The sequence below is a fragment of the Myotis brandtii genome, unplaced genomic scaffold (assembly GCF_000412655.1).
Source record: "Myotis brandtii unplaced genomic scaffold, ASM41265v1 scaffold132, whole genome shotgun sequence".
In the NCBI taxonomy this organism is placed as follows: domain Eukaryota; kingdom Metazoa; phylum Chordata; class Mammalia; order Chiroptera; family Vespertilionidae; genus Myotis; species Myotis brandtii.
This window is the reverse complement of record NW_005354673.1, coordinates 5,243,454-5,259,037: the sequence shown is the minus strand read 5'-3', so window position 1 is coordinate 5,259,037 and position 15,584 is coordinate 5,243,454. Positions and strand designations below refer to the sequence as shown.

Sequence of the window (15,584 nt, the reverse complement as noted above, 5' to 3'; positions counted from 1 at the left end):
CAGATTCTACAGAGCTTCTAAGCCTGGGTAGACTTGGGTAAATTAGTTTAAGTATAGGGTTTATCTTTTAAATTTTACCATCTTATCAAATATTGAAATTATTTCCCAAGAAGCCAGAGTGACCTAAGAAATGGATAAGGTTTAGGCAGTAGAGGAGAGGGCACATGGAATCTTAATTCCTTCCCTTCCTGTCCTCTCCCATCCCCAGCACCGCTCCCTGCAGGAAATGGGATGGGAAAGGTATGGGCTGACTGGAGAGAGAGAGAGAGAGAGAGAGAGAGAGAGAGAGAGAGAGAGAGATCTTAAGCCACCCTGGGCAAATCAACCTCTTTGAGCCTCAGTTTCCTCACCTCAGAATGGGGCTAAGAGCGCTCACCGAGCCGCTATGAGTACTCGGTACCCAGTCAGGCACTTTGTCCTTGGGACTCAATCGTTTCATCACTTCCAAGCACTCTGTGGGTGGTGGAACCTGGCTCGTGCGTGTTCTCAGAAAATCCAATAGTAAATGATTTCCATATGCCACTGGGGAGATGGAGGTTCCCTGAAGCCTGAGGACACCCCCCCGCCCCCGGGAGTTCTGATGTCCCAGCCCAGTGGGTGACCATTCTTCAAAGCTGTGGGTGCCTGGCTCACCCAGACTTGGGAACTGAGGTCTCCGTATGTAAGAGCGTTGGACACATTTTGGCAAGTACCTCAGAGCATCTACTTTGAGAACCACTGCCCTGTGGGAACCTCGGCATGGTGGGCAGTGTAGGTCTGGCCGGTTAATCCCCGTCCAATCTGACCGGTGGGTGGAGGCCCTGCAGGGCACCTGGCAACCCTGTCTGTCTGCTTACAGGGAACATCGAGTACAGCTGCCCGGCCACCAACGAGTGTGAGATCACCAAGCGGAGGCGGAAGTCCTGCCAGGCCTGCCGCTTCATGAAATGCCTCAAAGTGGGGATGCTGAAGGAAGGTAAGAGGCCTGCCCGTGAGGCTCACCCCGGCCGGGGCCCGGCCCTTCTCACTGGGCGTCTCAGGGTACCCGCAAGCTGGGGATGGCCCCAGGCCAGTGCATGTGCACACGGTTCCAGGGGTCCCCAGACCCTAGAAGTCCCTCTGTGCATCCCCAGTTAAGACCTGCCCCCTGGAGTGCCCATCCTCCTCTCTCACACACCCTGTAAGCAAGCTCACAGCCTCCAGCCCCCTGCCTCACTCTCCACTCCTAAAGGAGACGGGGGAAGTGGGCAGGGACCGACCTGGCTCAATGGTTGAGCATCGACCTATGAGCTAGGAGGTTGCAGTTTGATTCCCGGTTGGGGCACATGTCTAGGTTATGGGCTCAGTCCCCATTGGGGCGGAAGGGGGGGCTGTCTGCGGGAGGCGGCCAATCAATGGTTTTCTCTCATCATTGATGTTTCTCTCTCTCCCTCTCTCTTCTGCTCTGAGATGGGCCTGGGGAACTGGCTTGGCCGCTCTGCAGAAGGCCCCTGGGAGAGGCAGGCTTGAGATGCTTTTCAGCTCCCAGGAGCCCATGGAGTGTGGGGGTGCAGAGATCACAACATTAAGGCTCGGGGTGACTTTAAGGCACGCGTCACCTGCAAAGGGACAGCTCCAATCTGACCGGTGGGTGGAGGCCCTGCAGGGCACCTGGCAACCCTGTCTGTCTGCTTACAGGGAACATCGAGTACAGCTGCCCGGCCACCAACGAGTGTGAGATCACCAAGCGGAGGCGGAAGTCCTGCCAGGCCTGCCGCTTCATGAAATGCCTCAAAGTGGGGATGCTGAAGGAAGGTAAGAGGCCCGCCCGCGAGGCTCACCCGGGCCGGGGCCGGCCTGGCCCTTCTCACTGGGCGTCTCAGGGTACCCGCAAGCTGGGGATGGCCCCAGGCCAGTGCATGTGCACACGGTTCCAGGGGTCCCCAGACCCTAGAAGTCCCTCTGTGCATCCCCAGTTAAGACCTGCCCCCTGGAGTGCCCATCCTCCTCTCTCACACACCCTGTAAGCAAGCTCACAGCCTCCAGCCCCCTGCCTCACTCTCCACTCCTAAAGGAGACGGGGGAAGTGGGCAGGGACCGACCTGGCTCAATGGTTGAGCATCGACCTATGAGCTAGGAGGTTGCAGTTTGATTCCCGGTTGGGGCACATGTCTAGGTTATGGGCTCAGTCCCCATTGGGGCGGAAGGGGGGGCTGTCTGCGGGAGGCGGCCAATCAATGGGCACCCCCCCCCCCCCCCCAGGGAGTTCTGATGTCCCAGCCCTGTGGGTGTCTGGCTCACCCAGACTTGGGAACTGAGGTCTCCATATGTAAGAGCGTTGGACACATTTTGGCAAGTACCTCAGAGCATCTACTTTGAGAACCACTGCCCTGTGGGAACCTCGGCGTGGTGGGCAGTGTAGGTCTGGCCGGTTAATCCCCGTCCAATCTGACCGGTGGGTGGAGGCCCTGCAGGGCACCTGGCAACCCTGTCTGTCTGCTTACAGGGAACATCGAGTACAGCTGCCCGGCCACCAACGAGTGTGAGATCACCAAGCGGAGGCGGAAGTCCTGCCAGGCCTGCCGCTTCATGAAATGCCTCAAAGTGGGGATGCTGAAGGAAGGTAAGAGGCCCGCCCGCGAGGCTCACCCGGGCCGGGGCCGGCCTGGCCCTTCTCACTGGGCGTCTCAGGGTACCCGCAAGCTGGGGATGGCCCCAGGCCAGTGCATGTGCACACGGTTCCAGGGGTCCCCAGACCCTAGAAGTCCCTCTGTGCATCCCCAGTTAAGACCTGCCCCCTGGAGTGCCCATCCTCCTCTCTCACACACCCTGTAAGCAAGCTCACAGCCTCCAGCCCCCTGCCTCACTCTCCACTCCTAAAGGAGACGGGGGAAGTGGGCAGGGACCGACCTGGCTCAATGGTTGAGCATCGACCTATGAGCTAGGAGGTTGCAGTTTGATTCCCGGTTGGGGCACATGTCTAGGTTATGGGCTCAGTCCCCATTGGGGCGGAAGGGGGGGCTGTCTGCGGGAGGCGGCCAATCAATGGTTTTCTCTCATCATTGATGTTTCTCTCTCTCCCTCTCTCTTCTGCTCTGAGATGGGCCTGGGGAACTGGCTTGGCCGCTCTGCAGAAGGCCCCTGGGAGAGGCAGGCTTGAGATGCTTTTCAACTCCCAGGAGCCCATGGAGTGTGGGGATGCAGAGATCACAACATTAAGGCTCGGGGTGACCTTAAGGCACACGTCACCTGCGAAGGGACAGGCTCTGCTTCCCCGCAGGCAGACAGGACATTGCTGTCACCTCGAGGATCCTTTCCCCTTCCCGTCCCCTCCTCCCCGTCCTCTCACTTCACCCCCCTTTCCCTTTCCTTCGCCCCTCTTTCTCTGGAGCTGTGCCGTCCAACGTGCGCCATGAGCCTCAGGTTCTGAGTGTAAAGTACACGCCTGGTTTCAAAGATTGCGAGGGTGAGAAGAGGAGGGTAAAATAGCGTAGTAATAATTTTTAAATCACGAGCGCATGTTGGGGTGATAAACCTTGCGTACGCTGGGTTAAACAAGCATATTAGGACGTGAACATCGCCTTCTTGTTGCCTGCTTCCCAGTGCATGTGCACACGGTTCCAGGGGTCCCCAGACCCTAGAAGTCCCTCTGTGCATCCCCAGTTAAGACCTGCCCCCTGGAGTGCCCATCCTCCCTCTCTCATACCCTGTAAGCAGGCTTGCAGCCTCCAGTCCCGGCCTCGATCTCCACTCCTAAAGGAGACGGGGCAAGGGGGCAGGGACCGACCTGGCTCAATGGTTGAGCATCGAGTTTGATTCCCGATTGGGGCACACATCTGGGTTATGGGCTCAGTCCCCAGTGGGCAGAAGGGGGGGCGCTGTCTGCGTGAGGCAGCCAATCAATGGTTTTCTCTCATCATTGATGTTTCTCTCTCTCCCTCTCTCTTCTGCTAGATGGGCCTCCTGGGGAACTGGCTTGGCCGCTCTGCAGAAGGCCCCTGGGAGAGGCAGGCTTGAGATGCTTTTCAGCTCCCAGGAGCCCATGGAGTGTGGGGGTGCAGAGATCACAACATTAAGGCTCGGGGTGACTTTAAGGCACGCGTCACCTGCAAAGGGACAGCCTCTGCTTCCCCGCAGGCAGACAGGACATTGCTGTCACCTCGAGGATCCTTTCCCCTTCCCGTCCCCTCCTCCCCGTCCTCTCACTTCACCCCCCTTTCCCTTCGCCCCTCTTTCTCTGGAGCTGTGCCGTCCAACGTGTGCCGTGAGCCGCGGGTTCTGAGTGTAAAGTACACGCCTGATTTCAAAGATTACGAGGGCGAGAAGAGGAGGGTAAAATAGCGTAGTAATTTTTAAATCATGAGCGCATGTTGGGGTGATAAACTTTGCGTACGCTGGGTTAAACAAGCATATTAGGACGTGTACGTCACCTTCTTCTTGTTGCCTGCTTCAGTGGGGCTGCTAGGACATGTAAGGGGACACGTGGTTCTCGTTATTTGGACAGACAGCTCTGGTCCAGGTCTCATCACCTTCCCTGTCGATCGGCTCAGATTGACGACTCTTGTGGGTACCACTGTTGGGGAATGGGCAGTGTGTATGTGTGTGTGTTTCTCCCCTTCCCTAGCTTTCAAGGGGAGCCAGTGAAAGCCCTTACAGGCCAGCTTCTATGATTTTGGGCCCTGGGATCCTTCCAGAAGCGGGAGGGGCAGGAAGAGATGGGTGGGCTGATGAAAGGGGTAGGGGAGGGGCAGGGAGGGAGAAGGGAGGGCAGGACTGGAATGCACTCCCTCCCCAGGAGGGTCTCTGGAACCAGCCCAGCCTTTAAGAGCCCCAGGGGCACCCCTCCCATGCTGCCCTCCCGGCACCCTCAGGGGAAGAGGACTGGAATGGAAGATGCTTTGCCGGTAGGTGGCTTGGATTGGCTTGTGTTGTGGAAATAAGAGGCCCCTCCCTGTTTTCCATCCCGGTGCCCCCTCCACACCTCAGCTCAGCCGGGGCCTTCACCTGTAAGACAGAAGCTCTTGAAACAGTTCCTCCACTAGCCCTGTGTCTACATAGCACGAGGCCTTTTAACTGCCGTCCTCTTTACTCGCTTCTTTTAACCCCTTTGAGATGGAGAAGGCCAGCCAGGGCTTCACTGGGGGATCAAGTGGAGAAACAGCCTTCTTTCTAGATTAAAAATGCACTGTATTGGACCAATTCCCCCCACCCCCACCCCCGTAAATAGCCCTGTGGTTGATCCCGGACTTAGGTATGTAGCACACGGAACAGGGCACAGAGGTGGCAGCCCGGGGCATTGGAGGCTGTTGGCAGGAGCGGGCAGGTGTGCAGAGCTCAACCGCCTGGGGTCCAGCCCGGAGAGGCCCTTCCAGGAGCTCTGCCTGGAGGAGGAAGGGCCGCCACCAGAACACTGCCCTCCCCACCGCTTCCCCAGCGCTGGCAGTTCTAAGCCCAACGGGGGGGTGTGGGGGGGGAAGATGCCACAAAGGCTCCCCGTGTGGACAAAGCCGAGCGCCTCTGTTTCCTTTCTATCCCGTCTGTAGTGCAGAGCCTTGGCGAGACCCTGGGATCTGCAGCTCCGCGGGGACCGGCCCCCTCCGGAGGTGTGTGCCTCGCTGAGGAGCCTGAGTCCTTGCCAGGCAGGGGCTCTTGGCAGCTGCCCTGCTCCTGCTTTTGTTTGGGTGTCCCTGCCTTGCCTCATGTGCAGGAGCCCAGACCCCCGGGGACCAGCACAGGCCCCCTGCCTCCTCCTGTTTCCCTCTGGCCCTGACCTGACTCTGAAAGGCAAGCGCCAGCCTCCTCAGGGCTGCTCCCTCTCTAAGATCCCACACTGGGCCTCAGGCGTGGGGGTGGTGTGGGGCTGCGGTCCTGGGTCTTGGGGGAGAGGGGCTGGGGAAGAGGAGATGTGGATGCCAGCCTCCCCTTCCTCCCCGTCTCACCTACACATCTGAACTCGGTTCCCCTCCTCTACGCTGCAGCTCGGATGCCTTTTACAGGGTGCCCTTTCTTTTTTAATTTTAATTTATTTTAAAATATATTTTTATTGATTTCAGAGAGGAAGGGAGGAGAGAGATGGAAACATCAATGATAGAGAAGCATTGATTGGCTGCCTCCTGCACACCCCCTACTGGGGGTCGACCCTGCAATCCAGGCATGTACCCTGACCAGGAATCGAACTGTGGCCTCCTGGCTCATTGGTCGACACTCAACCACTGAGCATGGCCCTTTCTTTTTTAAAATCCTCACCCAAGGACATGCTTAGATAGAGAGAGAGAGGCATTGATGTGAGAAACATTGACCAGCTGTCTGCCCCACATGTGCCCCCACCAGGAATGGAACCTGCATGTGCCCTGACTGGGAGTCTAATGGAACCAGCAACCCTTTGGTGCACAGGACAACGCTCAACCCATTGAGCCACTCTGGCTGGGCAGCAGGTTCCCTTTCTTAAGTAGCATAACCCGAGAGGCTGCCGATGATCTGGGGGGTCCAGTAGCTGCTGGGAGAGGTCAGGCATGGCTTCCGTTGGCTCAGCTTCTACCTGGAGGCTGCTGCTGGCCCTGGAATCCATGACGGTGGAATGTGGGTGATGTCCAGGGTTCTGTCTTGCTTTAAGCAAACCCAGGATATAAACATCTGTATTATATCCTGGGGGGGGAGGAGAGGGGGGAGGGGAGGGACTATTCTCTTTATAAAGAATTGAATACAGACTCTGCACCGGGTTAGGAGTTGGTGCTGTGTCCTCCTCCTGGCTCTGGGGTATTCTTGCTCTTCGTATTATTCTCGTGCTCCCGGGCCTCCATTTCTTTACCTGTAGAGCAGTGATGTTGAAACCGGCTCTCCAACCCTAACCAGCTTGGCTCAGTGGCTAGAGCGTTGTCCTGCGGACCAAAGGGTCCCGGGTTTGAGTCTGGTCAAGGGCACCTACCTTGGTTGCAGCCTCCTCCCAGCCCAGGTCCTGGTCGGGGCTAATGCAGGAGGCAACCAATCGATATGTTTCTCTCACATTGATATTTCTCTCTGTCTTTCCCTCTCTCTTCCACTCTCCCTAAAAATCAATGGAAAAATATCCTCAGGGGAGAATTAAAAGAAAAAGAATCTGGCTCTTTATCGGCAAGTCAAGGTGGGGACCACGGACAACTCCTTGGTGAAATGCACTGTGGGATTGCTTTAAGATGTCAGCTTTCTGGGCGTGTTGTAATAGTATTTGACTCAAAGATAGTTTCGTTTGCACTCAATGTTTCAGCGGCCCTCCCATTGCGTGGATTGGCTGGGGGGACTCTGAGAGGAGGCATCTGTCTTGGGTTGGCCTCCTGTCTGGGGTCTAAAATCAGGGTGAGGGGTTCCCCTGGGAAGCCAGTGAGGCTCTCCCCCACAGGCAGGATTTGCAGCCTGGCCAGGGTGTGGCCTGACAGCCTCCAAGCCAGTAGAACTTGGAAAAATATTAGCGGCATTTCACAGGGCCCCCCAAGTCCTAAGTACAGCTCTGAGCTTTCGGCAACCCTCCCTAGACAGCTTCTCTCTGCAAACTTCTCCTCACCTCCCTTCTCCCTCCAGCCACCAGCCTCCCGGTCCCACTCCATTTCCTCCTCCCATCAGCCCCTGCCTGCCTTTCCCCAAGTGTTTTCTAAAAGATATTTGATTTCAGTGAAAGCTAGGCTGACATTGATGCAATGTGCTCTCACCCTTTGTGCTTGTTGGAAGGCGGAGGGCTCCTCCGGGGATTCTGGGTAATTGGGTTAGTGGCCAGCTCATGTCAGGAAATTAAAAGGAGGCCCCGATCAGGTTCCTGCTGCATGGGATTTAATGGCTTTGTATTTATAGAGTATTCTGCCTCTAGCCCATGCCAGAAATACCACCTTTCTGGCCCTTTGAATGAAGAAAGAAGATGAGAGATGGCTTACCTTTAAAAATTCTGTTTCTTTTCCAAAATACATTCGTGTTCTGAAACAAACCACCTCTCCTGCATTTCAGAGAATAGCTTTGAACTGGAGCCGGAGAACTCGGATATATATTTGTATCCCCCGACCACTTTCCATCCTACGTGCACACACAGACACACACACATGCACGCACACATATGTCTGATGGCTCACAAGATCATCCTATGTGGCCTGAAGCCTCTGGGCCACTCAGGCATGATGACCTGTGACCTCTGGCCGGGAAAGCGTGGATGGAAAGGCGTGCAGGGGATGATCGTACCTGCTGCGTCCTTATTACTGCTCAGTCAGGCTCTCTGTTTCACGCATTGGGTAACAGGATTAGGGGCCATACAGACCCAGTAAACCCCAGCATCACCACTTATCAGCTCCTTGGCCAATTTACTTATGACTCTCTAAGCTTCCCTCTCCTCTGTAAAAAGGGAATAATAATGGCCATTTTCATCTTGCTCCCACTTTACAAGGACAGCCCCTAGAGTTGTACCACAAAGCAGGGTGTGGGTCATTGATTTGAGATAGGTACCCTTCATCCTGTTATAAAGTTGGTTTTCCTCTGTGATCCAGAAGGCCCTGCTGACTCTCTCACAGCCTTTCTCCCTACTCCTTGAATAATGACCTTCCTTCACATTTTCCTGGGAAAAAAAAAATAGAAACAGTCACGTGGGGAATTTCTTACCCTTCTGCGATTGAATCCACAAACCAACCTGCTGCTTTTCTGCATTCACTCTTGTTAGAGCCAGCTCTGCTCCTATCAGAAGCCAGTATACCACCTGTGCTCCAAACCCCTCTTCTTTAGCAAGGACTTCACTCCTAGAGCAGCGTCTCTGCTTCCAGCCCTGTCACACTCTGCCTCGCTCACGAGTGGCTCATTTCCATCAGCACACTCACTAATATACTTCGGTTCTCCTATTTGGAAAACAAAATTAAAATGCATAACTGTATTTTGGGTCTTTATCTCCATCCAGCTACTACTCCATTACTCTGCTCCCTTCTCAACAAAACTTGCCCAGAGGAGTTGTCAGATTTATTATATCTGCTTCCTTACTCCATCCACTTTTTAAAAAACTTCCTTACAAAGTAAACACTGAGTCAATCCAGAAAAATATTTATAGTACTGCGTTATATTAGTTAGGGTAAGGCTAGGCTCCTGTATTAAAAAGAGAGAGAGAGAGGCACTCCTTTCCTCCCTCAAAAACCAAAACAAACAAATAAAAAACCAGAAACGTAAGCATGATAAAAGTTTAGTTCTCTCTCATCTCTCATGTAACAGTCAACAGTCAAAGGTTTTCCAGGATTGATTGGCAGCTGGGCCATCCTTAGCAAGTGGCTTCCATGTGTGGACCCAGTCCTCCATCTCCTCGAGAGCCAGATCATTTGAAGGGCGGGACCCAGAAGTGGCACATGGCCCTTTCATTCACAATCCATTGGAGAACCTGGTCACGTGTCCATACTGCTCTGCAAGGAATTCTGGGAATTGCAGTCATTAGCTGGGATACATGTGCTCAGTTAAAATTCTTGATGTGGAAGAGGGAGTAACATTTTAGAGGACAAGCATTGTTATTTGCCAAAAATATACATGACAGATGAAGAATAGTGATGCCTTCCATCTAGAGTAGGAAAAAGACAATTACCTTTGCCTTTGAGGTTCTCTGTGTTCTTCCTCATTTCCGTTACCCTCAGAGGTAACCATTATCCCACTTTTGCATTGTTTTCCCCTTGACTTTCTTTATAGTGTCATCACATATCTGTATCTCTCATGGTTGTTTTTTAGTTTTAATGAAATTATCCAATACATACTCTTCTGCATCTTGATATTTTAGCCAATATTTCTGAAGTGAATGCTTCTTGTTGCATGGTGCTATAATCCATTTGTTTTCACGTCGACCCGATAGTAAATATTTTAGGCTTTGTGGGCCAAGAGGTCTCTGTCTTGACTACTTAACTCTGACGTGGTAATGTGGATGCAGCCACAGATAATATGTAAATGAACGAATGGGGCTGCATTCTGTTAAAATAGGCAGAGGGCTGGGTTTGGCTCACAGGGCATGAGTTTAGGGGGGTTTATTTAACTTTCTGCTGTTGATGGACGTTTGGAATTCGGGGCTTTTGCTATTACAAACAGTGTTGTGCCCATGCTTCCTGTTGCACATATGTAAGGACTTACAGGCCTGGCTGTGGAAGGGCCAGATGTGCACATCTGCAGCTGTAAGAGATGACGTTAAACTATTTTTGATTTGTTGTCCTGATTTACCACATGCGTTCAGATGTTTTGGTTGCTCCATATACTCACCCCTTGTACATTTTAGCTGGTGAGTGTAAAGCGGTGTCTTCTTACTGCTTTGATATATATTTTCTCGACTATGAGGTAAGCATATTTTACATGTTTATTAGCCGCTTGGGATTCCTTTTCTGTGAGGGGCTTGTCCAAGCCTTTCCCTATTTTTCTGGCTTCTGTTAGTTTATTAATGGTTGTAGAAATCTTTATATATTCTGGTCATTTTGTTAGGCCTTTTTCAGTTGTTAGTGTTGTAAAAATCTCACTTGTCGCTTCTTTCTCTTTACGGAGTCCCATGATGAACAGAAATTAGTAATTTTATTAAATGGAATTTATCTGTCTTTTCCTTTATGGCTTGCATGTTTATGTCGTTTAAAAAATATTTTCCTAACCTGCTTTGTAGAGATGTTTCCTTAATCTGCCTTACCCACTTGGGTCGTTGGTCCTGCTGGAGTTGAGTTTTGAGTATGGTGAGCTGGTCAACTTCAGTTTGCTCCAGTGGGCTTCATTCCTGACCACACAGAACCTGCCCTCCACAGCCCCTGAGTTGCCAAACCTGGTACTTCTCTGGCTTCTGCTTACTCAGCCTCTCGGCAGACACAGAACCTGCCCTCCACAGCCCCTGAGTTGCCAAATCTGGTTTCTGCTCACTCAGCCTCTCAGCAATAGTATTTCACACAATTTTCCAGCCCTCCTTGGACCTTTTTCTCTTTGCTTTTCTGACATCGTGCTTGCCTTACCTCTCTGACCATGCTTTTTAGTCTTCTTTGCAAGCTCCTCCTCTTTCCTCTTGACCTGTATATTTTGGTGTTATTCTGGATGTGGAACCAGGCCCTCTTCCTCTCCTACACCCTGCAGGTGATCTCGTCTAGATCTGAGACTAGGTACAGATGACCCTCAATCTTAACCTTCAGTTCCAGCTCCTTCCATGCATTTAAGACTCCAGAATCTAACTGCCCTACTGGCATCTCCACTTGGATCCCTTACAAGGCATCAAAGAAGCAACACATCTAGAGAGGAACTCTAGATTTTTCCCACCCCTCTCTCCACCATTCCAGGCTTCCCCATTTCCGGAATGGCATCTCTGTATGACCATCGCTCAAGCAAAACCTAGTAGCCACCTGTAGGTTTTGGTCTGCATAACAGTGTGACGATCCTCCTCCTGAGTCAATGTCCAAAATGCATTTCAGATCTACCTACTTAGCTTCCTATGACTCTGACTCTGGTCCAGGGAAGCAAGTTTCCAAACTGGACTTCTGAATCCGCCCTTGGTCCCATTCACCTGACTCCCACAGCAGCTAGAGTGGGCTTTTAAAACCCTAATATGATTCTGTCGCTTTGCTTTACATTATTCATGGACGTTCTATTGCCCTTTGAATAAAATCTAAGCACTTGACTCTGGTCTTCAAGACCCTGCTCAGTCTAGCCCCTCCCCACCTCTTCAGTGCCATCTTGCACCGTTCCTCTCCTGCCCCTCACTTCTACTCACTCTGTGGCAGCCTCACCAGCTTCCTTGTGATTCTCAAGCATGACAGGTAGGATTCTCGGGCTGTTTCCTCTGCTTGGAATGCTCTCCCCAGCCTGGCTCCTCAATGTAAATGCCACCTCAGAAAGGCCTTTCTTCCCACTTCATTTCTATTGTATCCCATGACGTACTTCCTATGAATTTCTCCCAGTCTGAAATAATCTTATTTATTCTTTTGTTTGTATTCTTGTTCACTCTGACAGCCTCTTACACAATTGTTCTTGATTTAGGAACTCACAAATCCTTTTGAAAATCCAGTGAAACTCTATCATAAAACATACGCAAGTACCAGCACATAAAATTTTGCTGACAATTTAAGAGCTTCGCAGAACTGAGAGGTTCCTGAAGCCAGATTGAGAGCTGATGTTGCAGAATCAGACTTTTAGAAATAGAAAGGACCTGAGGAATCATCAGGACCCCAGAATGACCAAATGCCTTTAGTTGGACTCTCTCCTCTAGGGTGGGGTGTGGCTGCCTAGAGTGCATGATTGAAAGGCTTCTTAGGCAGTGTCTGGGATCAGTAGGCAAGAGTGCCATGATTGATTAGCAATGTCTGCCACAGACTGGGAAAGGGAGGGCAGTGGCATTGCCGAGAGCTATTTGCCATGTCTGATCTGGTGCATCTGAATTTAAGTGATCTGCCCAAGGCCACACAGTTAGTAAATAACAAACCTGGATGGAATCTAGTCTCCTGGGTTATGTAAGAGTTCCTCCTAAGAAGCCCATTTCAACTCAAGTAGAGGGCTTGACCAGTAGCAGAGCCCATAGGACTTCCTCAAAAGGGAAAAAAGAAGGGAAAGGAGGGGGAGGTTGGGCTGAAATAATTTTTCTTTGGAGGGTGTATAGTTTGGGGACTTCCTGGCAGCAGGGAATGCAGTCATAGCTGCAAATGTCCTTGGGGAAATGATCCCCTGGGTGAGAAGGATCCCCAGGAGAGAGCAGCACCAGATGGACACTTTCCTAATAGGCAGGAGGCCAGAGGCTCATCCCTCAGTACCACTGTACCCACCTGGAGCAGTTGGCACCGCCCGGGGATATTAGGTGGCACGCGTGCTTCTCCACCTCTTGGCTTTCATTGAGTCCTGTGTGAGACACTCTTCACTATGACGATATGGCTGGGGTGAGAGGCAGCCCCCAACAGCCGTCCTTTCCAAGGTCGCAAGGTGAGCTCACCTGTCACCCAGAAATCCCCACAGGACAGGTGGCTGGAGGCAGTCCCACATATGCAGGGGATGTGGGCGAGTGGTTAGGGCATTCTGCTGGGGCTCCCATCGGCATATCCACAGCCTCTGGGCCTGCAGGAGCCCAGGGTACCCACATCACCCTTGGGTGGTTTTCTCCTCTTCCTGGAGATGGTCAGCTGTGCGTTGGTAAAACATAGAGGCAAAGAGTCAACCGCTAAGACCCTTGGGAAGAACATGGGTCAGATAAAAGTACTGAAAAAAAGGGGGGGGGTTGATGCAGTGCTCCCCAGACCTGGCAGATAGTCAGAATCATTGGAGGAGCTTTGAAAAATGACCCATTCCTGGACATCACCCCAGAGCCGCTGACACAGGGTAAGTCCTCCAAGTGGGCGTAGCTCTCAAGTTCAGGGCTAGGGAGGTGGGACTGGAGATGAAGGTTCAGCTCCTCCCTCTGACACTTCCTGGTTGTGTGACCGTGAGCAAGTCGCCTGATCTTTCTGAGCCCCACTATTCAAGTGGGAAAATGCTAATGTCTTCTACCTCCTTTCCCACTGTTCCGCAGATCAAAGGAGATATGGAAATAGCTCTGTTAACTGTGAAGCATTTCACGGCATGTCCGTGAATCTGCTCCATCGTTAATATGCCAAGGGCATTGGATTTGAGGGAAGCGAGTGGGGTTCCTGGGTAAGGGGAGGAGAAGGGTCTTGACCACGAAAACTTTGCATGTCAGGAGCGATCCCGCCCTTACGTGTGGATAGCAGCTCCGCAGAGGAGGCCGGGAAGGACACGGGCTCCAAGGCCTTGTCTGAGCCTTTCCGTCCGGGAGAGAAACACGACAGGGGCAGCGCCTGGGACGGGCTCGGGGCCAGGTGCAGGGCCACGCTTTTCAGAGCTCTGCCGGTTATTTTTAGTGCCTGGGTATAAATGAAAGAAATTTAAACTGCCCCCCACGGCTGCCGCCCTGCACACTCGGCTATTTTTACTTCCGAAAGACTGGGCTCTGGTCCAGCTTAGGGAGGGAAACGGAGAAGAAAGGTGGAGGGTCGGGGTGGGGGTGGAGAATTGGGAATTATTTTTCTTCCATTAAGAAAATAGAAGCCCGATGGTATCAGTCAGCAAGTGGACATCCGATCCAGGATGTGGCAGCCACCAGCCCTGGGCGCTCTGGGCACTCTGACATGCGTGCAGTGGGTTGGAGAGGTCAGCAGGTGGGGCATGGGTTGCAGAGAGGTTTGGGGAGCCCTGCTCCCCTCCTCCCAAGGGGGCCTGCAGCTTCTTTGCTGTTTCCTGTGCACTAAGCCGGGGAGTGGGATTGGATATTGTAGACATGGAAACAGCAGCCTAGTGATGAGACTGGCGGGGAGGGGGAGAGGGGATTTGGGGGCCTCAGGACTGCAGCCAAGGACGGGGCCTCTGTCCTCTGCCCTGGGTGCATATTCAGGAGAGCGCTGTGTTGGAGCTGTGTGCCCTGGCACAACCTCTCTGAACCTCAGTTTCTTCTGGGTTTTCGCTTAATGCATCTGGCCCGTGGCAGTTATAGCGAAGGAGGTGTGTTTCTCCCTCTTCCCAGGAGGAAAGCCGGTAGCTCAGGCCAGACTCTACCACCTTCAATAGCAGATGAAAGGAAAGCAAGTACTATGAAGTGCCTACTGTGTACCAAGCACTTTGCCATGTTTCACACATTTTATGTTATTTAATTCCTCTAACCTGAGAAAGGTGAAACATGTAAAAAACCTTTTACCAGCTTTACTGAGATAAAATTCACCCATTTAAAGTATGCAAATCAATGGTTTTTAGGTATATTACAGTATTAATGTTTTTTAATTATGGGAAAATATATAATAAGATTCCCACTTTAAAACCCATTCTTAAATGTACAATTTAGTGACATGAAGTACATTCAGTGTTTTGCAACCATCACTACTATTTCCAAAACCTTATCATCATCCCAAACAGAAACTACTCATTACAATAACTCCCATCCTTCCTGCCCTCCAACCCCTGGCAACCTTCAATCTACTTCCAGTCTATTCTAGGTATTCTTATGAGTGAAATCATATAATACCTCTCATTTTGTGTCTGGCTTATTTCACTTAGTATGTTTTCCAAGTCCATCCATGTCGTAGCATGTATCAGATTTAATTCCTTTTTATGACTGAGTATAGTGCCACATTTTGTTTATCCCTTCATCTGTCAATAGATAATTGGGTTGCCTCACCTTTTGGCTATCTTCTATCCTATATAATAAAAGGCTAATATGCAAATAGACTGAACAGCAGAATGACCGGCCACTATGATGCACACTGACCACCAGGGGACAGACATTCAACACAGGAGCTGCCCCCTGGTGGCCAGTGTGCTCCCACTCAGCTGGAAGCTGGGCTCATGGCTGGCGAGTGCAGCAGTGGTGGCCTCCGCAGCAGCAGCAGTAAGGACACTCAGGATGTCCACGGGCCTAAGCCAGCAGTCAGACATCCCCCGAAGAGTCCCGGACTGCGACAGGGCACAGGCTGGGCTGACGGACCCCTGCCCTGTGCACGAATGTCGTCCATTGGGCCTCTAGTATATATATAAAAGCCTAATCGACCGTTCGACCATTTTCCTGGTAGCTACGACGCACAATGACCACCAGGGGGCAGATGCTCCAACCAGTAGAGGAGGGAGCCCGATTCCTTGCAGAATCGGCTGTGGGTTATGCTGCTGGG

At 52.0% G+C, this 15,584-nt stretch overlaps 1 protein-coding gene across 2 annotated transcripts in view; it reads left to right on the top strand.

The window, feature by feature from the left end:
• ESRRB (estrogen-related receptor beta) overlaps window positions 1–15,584 on the top strand; it is a 110,883-nt gene that overhangs the window by 67,641 nt on the left and 27,658 nt on the right. Inside the window, exon 3 of one of the 2 annotated variants that reach the window (XM_005860179.2) lies at window positions 839–955. In XM_005860179.2, coding sequence (XP_005860241.1) covers window positions 839–955 — 117 coding nt within the window. Of the gene's footprint in view, window positions 1–838; window positions 956–2,401; window positions 2,582–15,584 lie in introns of those variants that run through there. The other variant, XM_005860180.2, reaches the window with a different exon arrangement.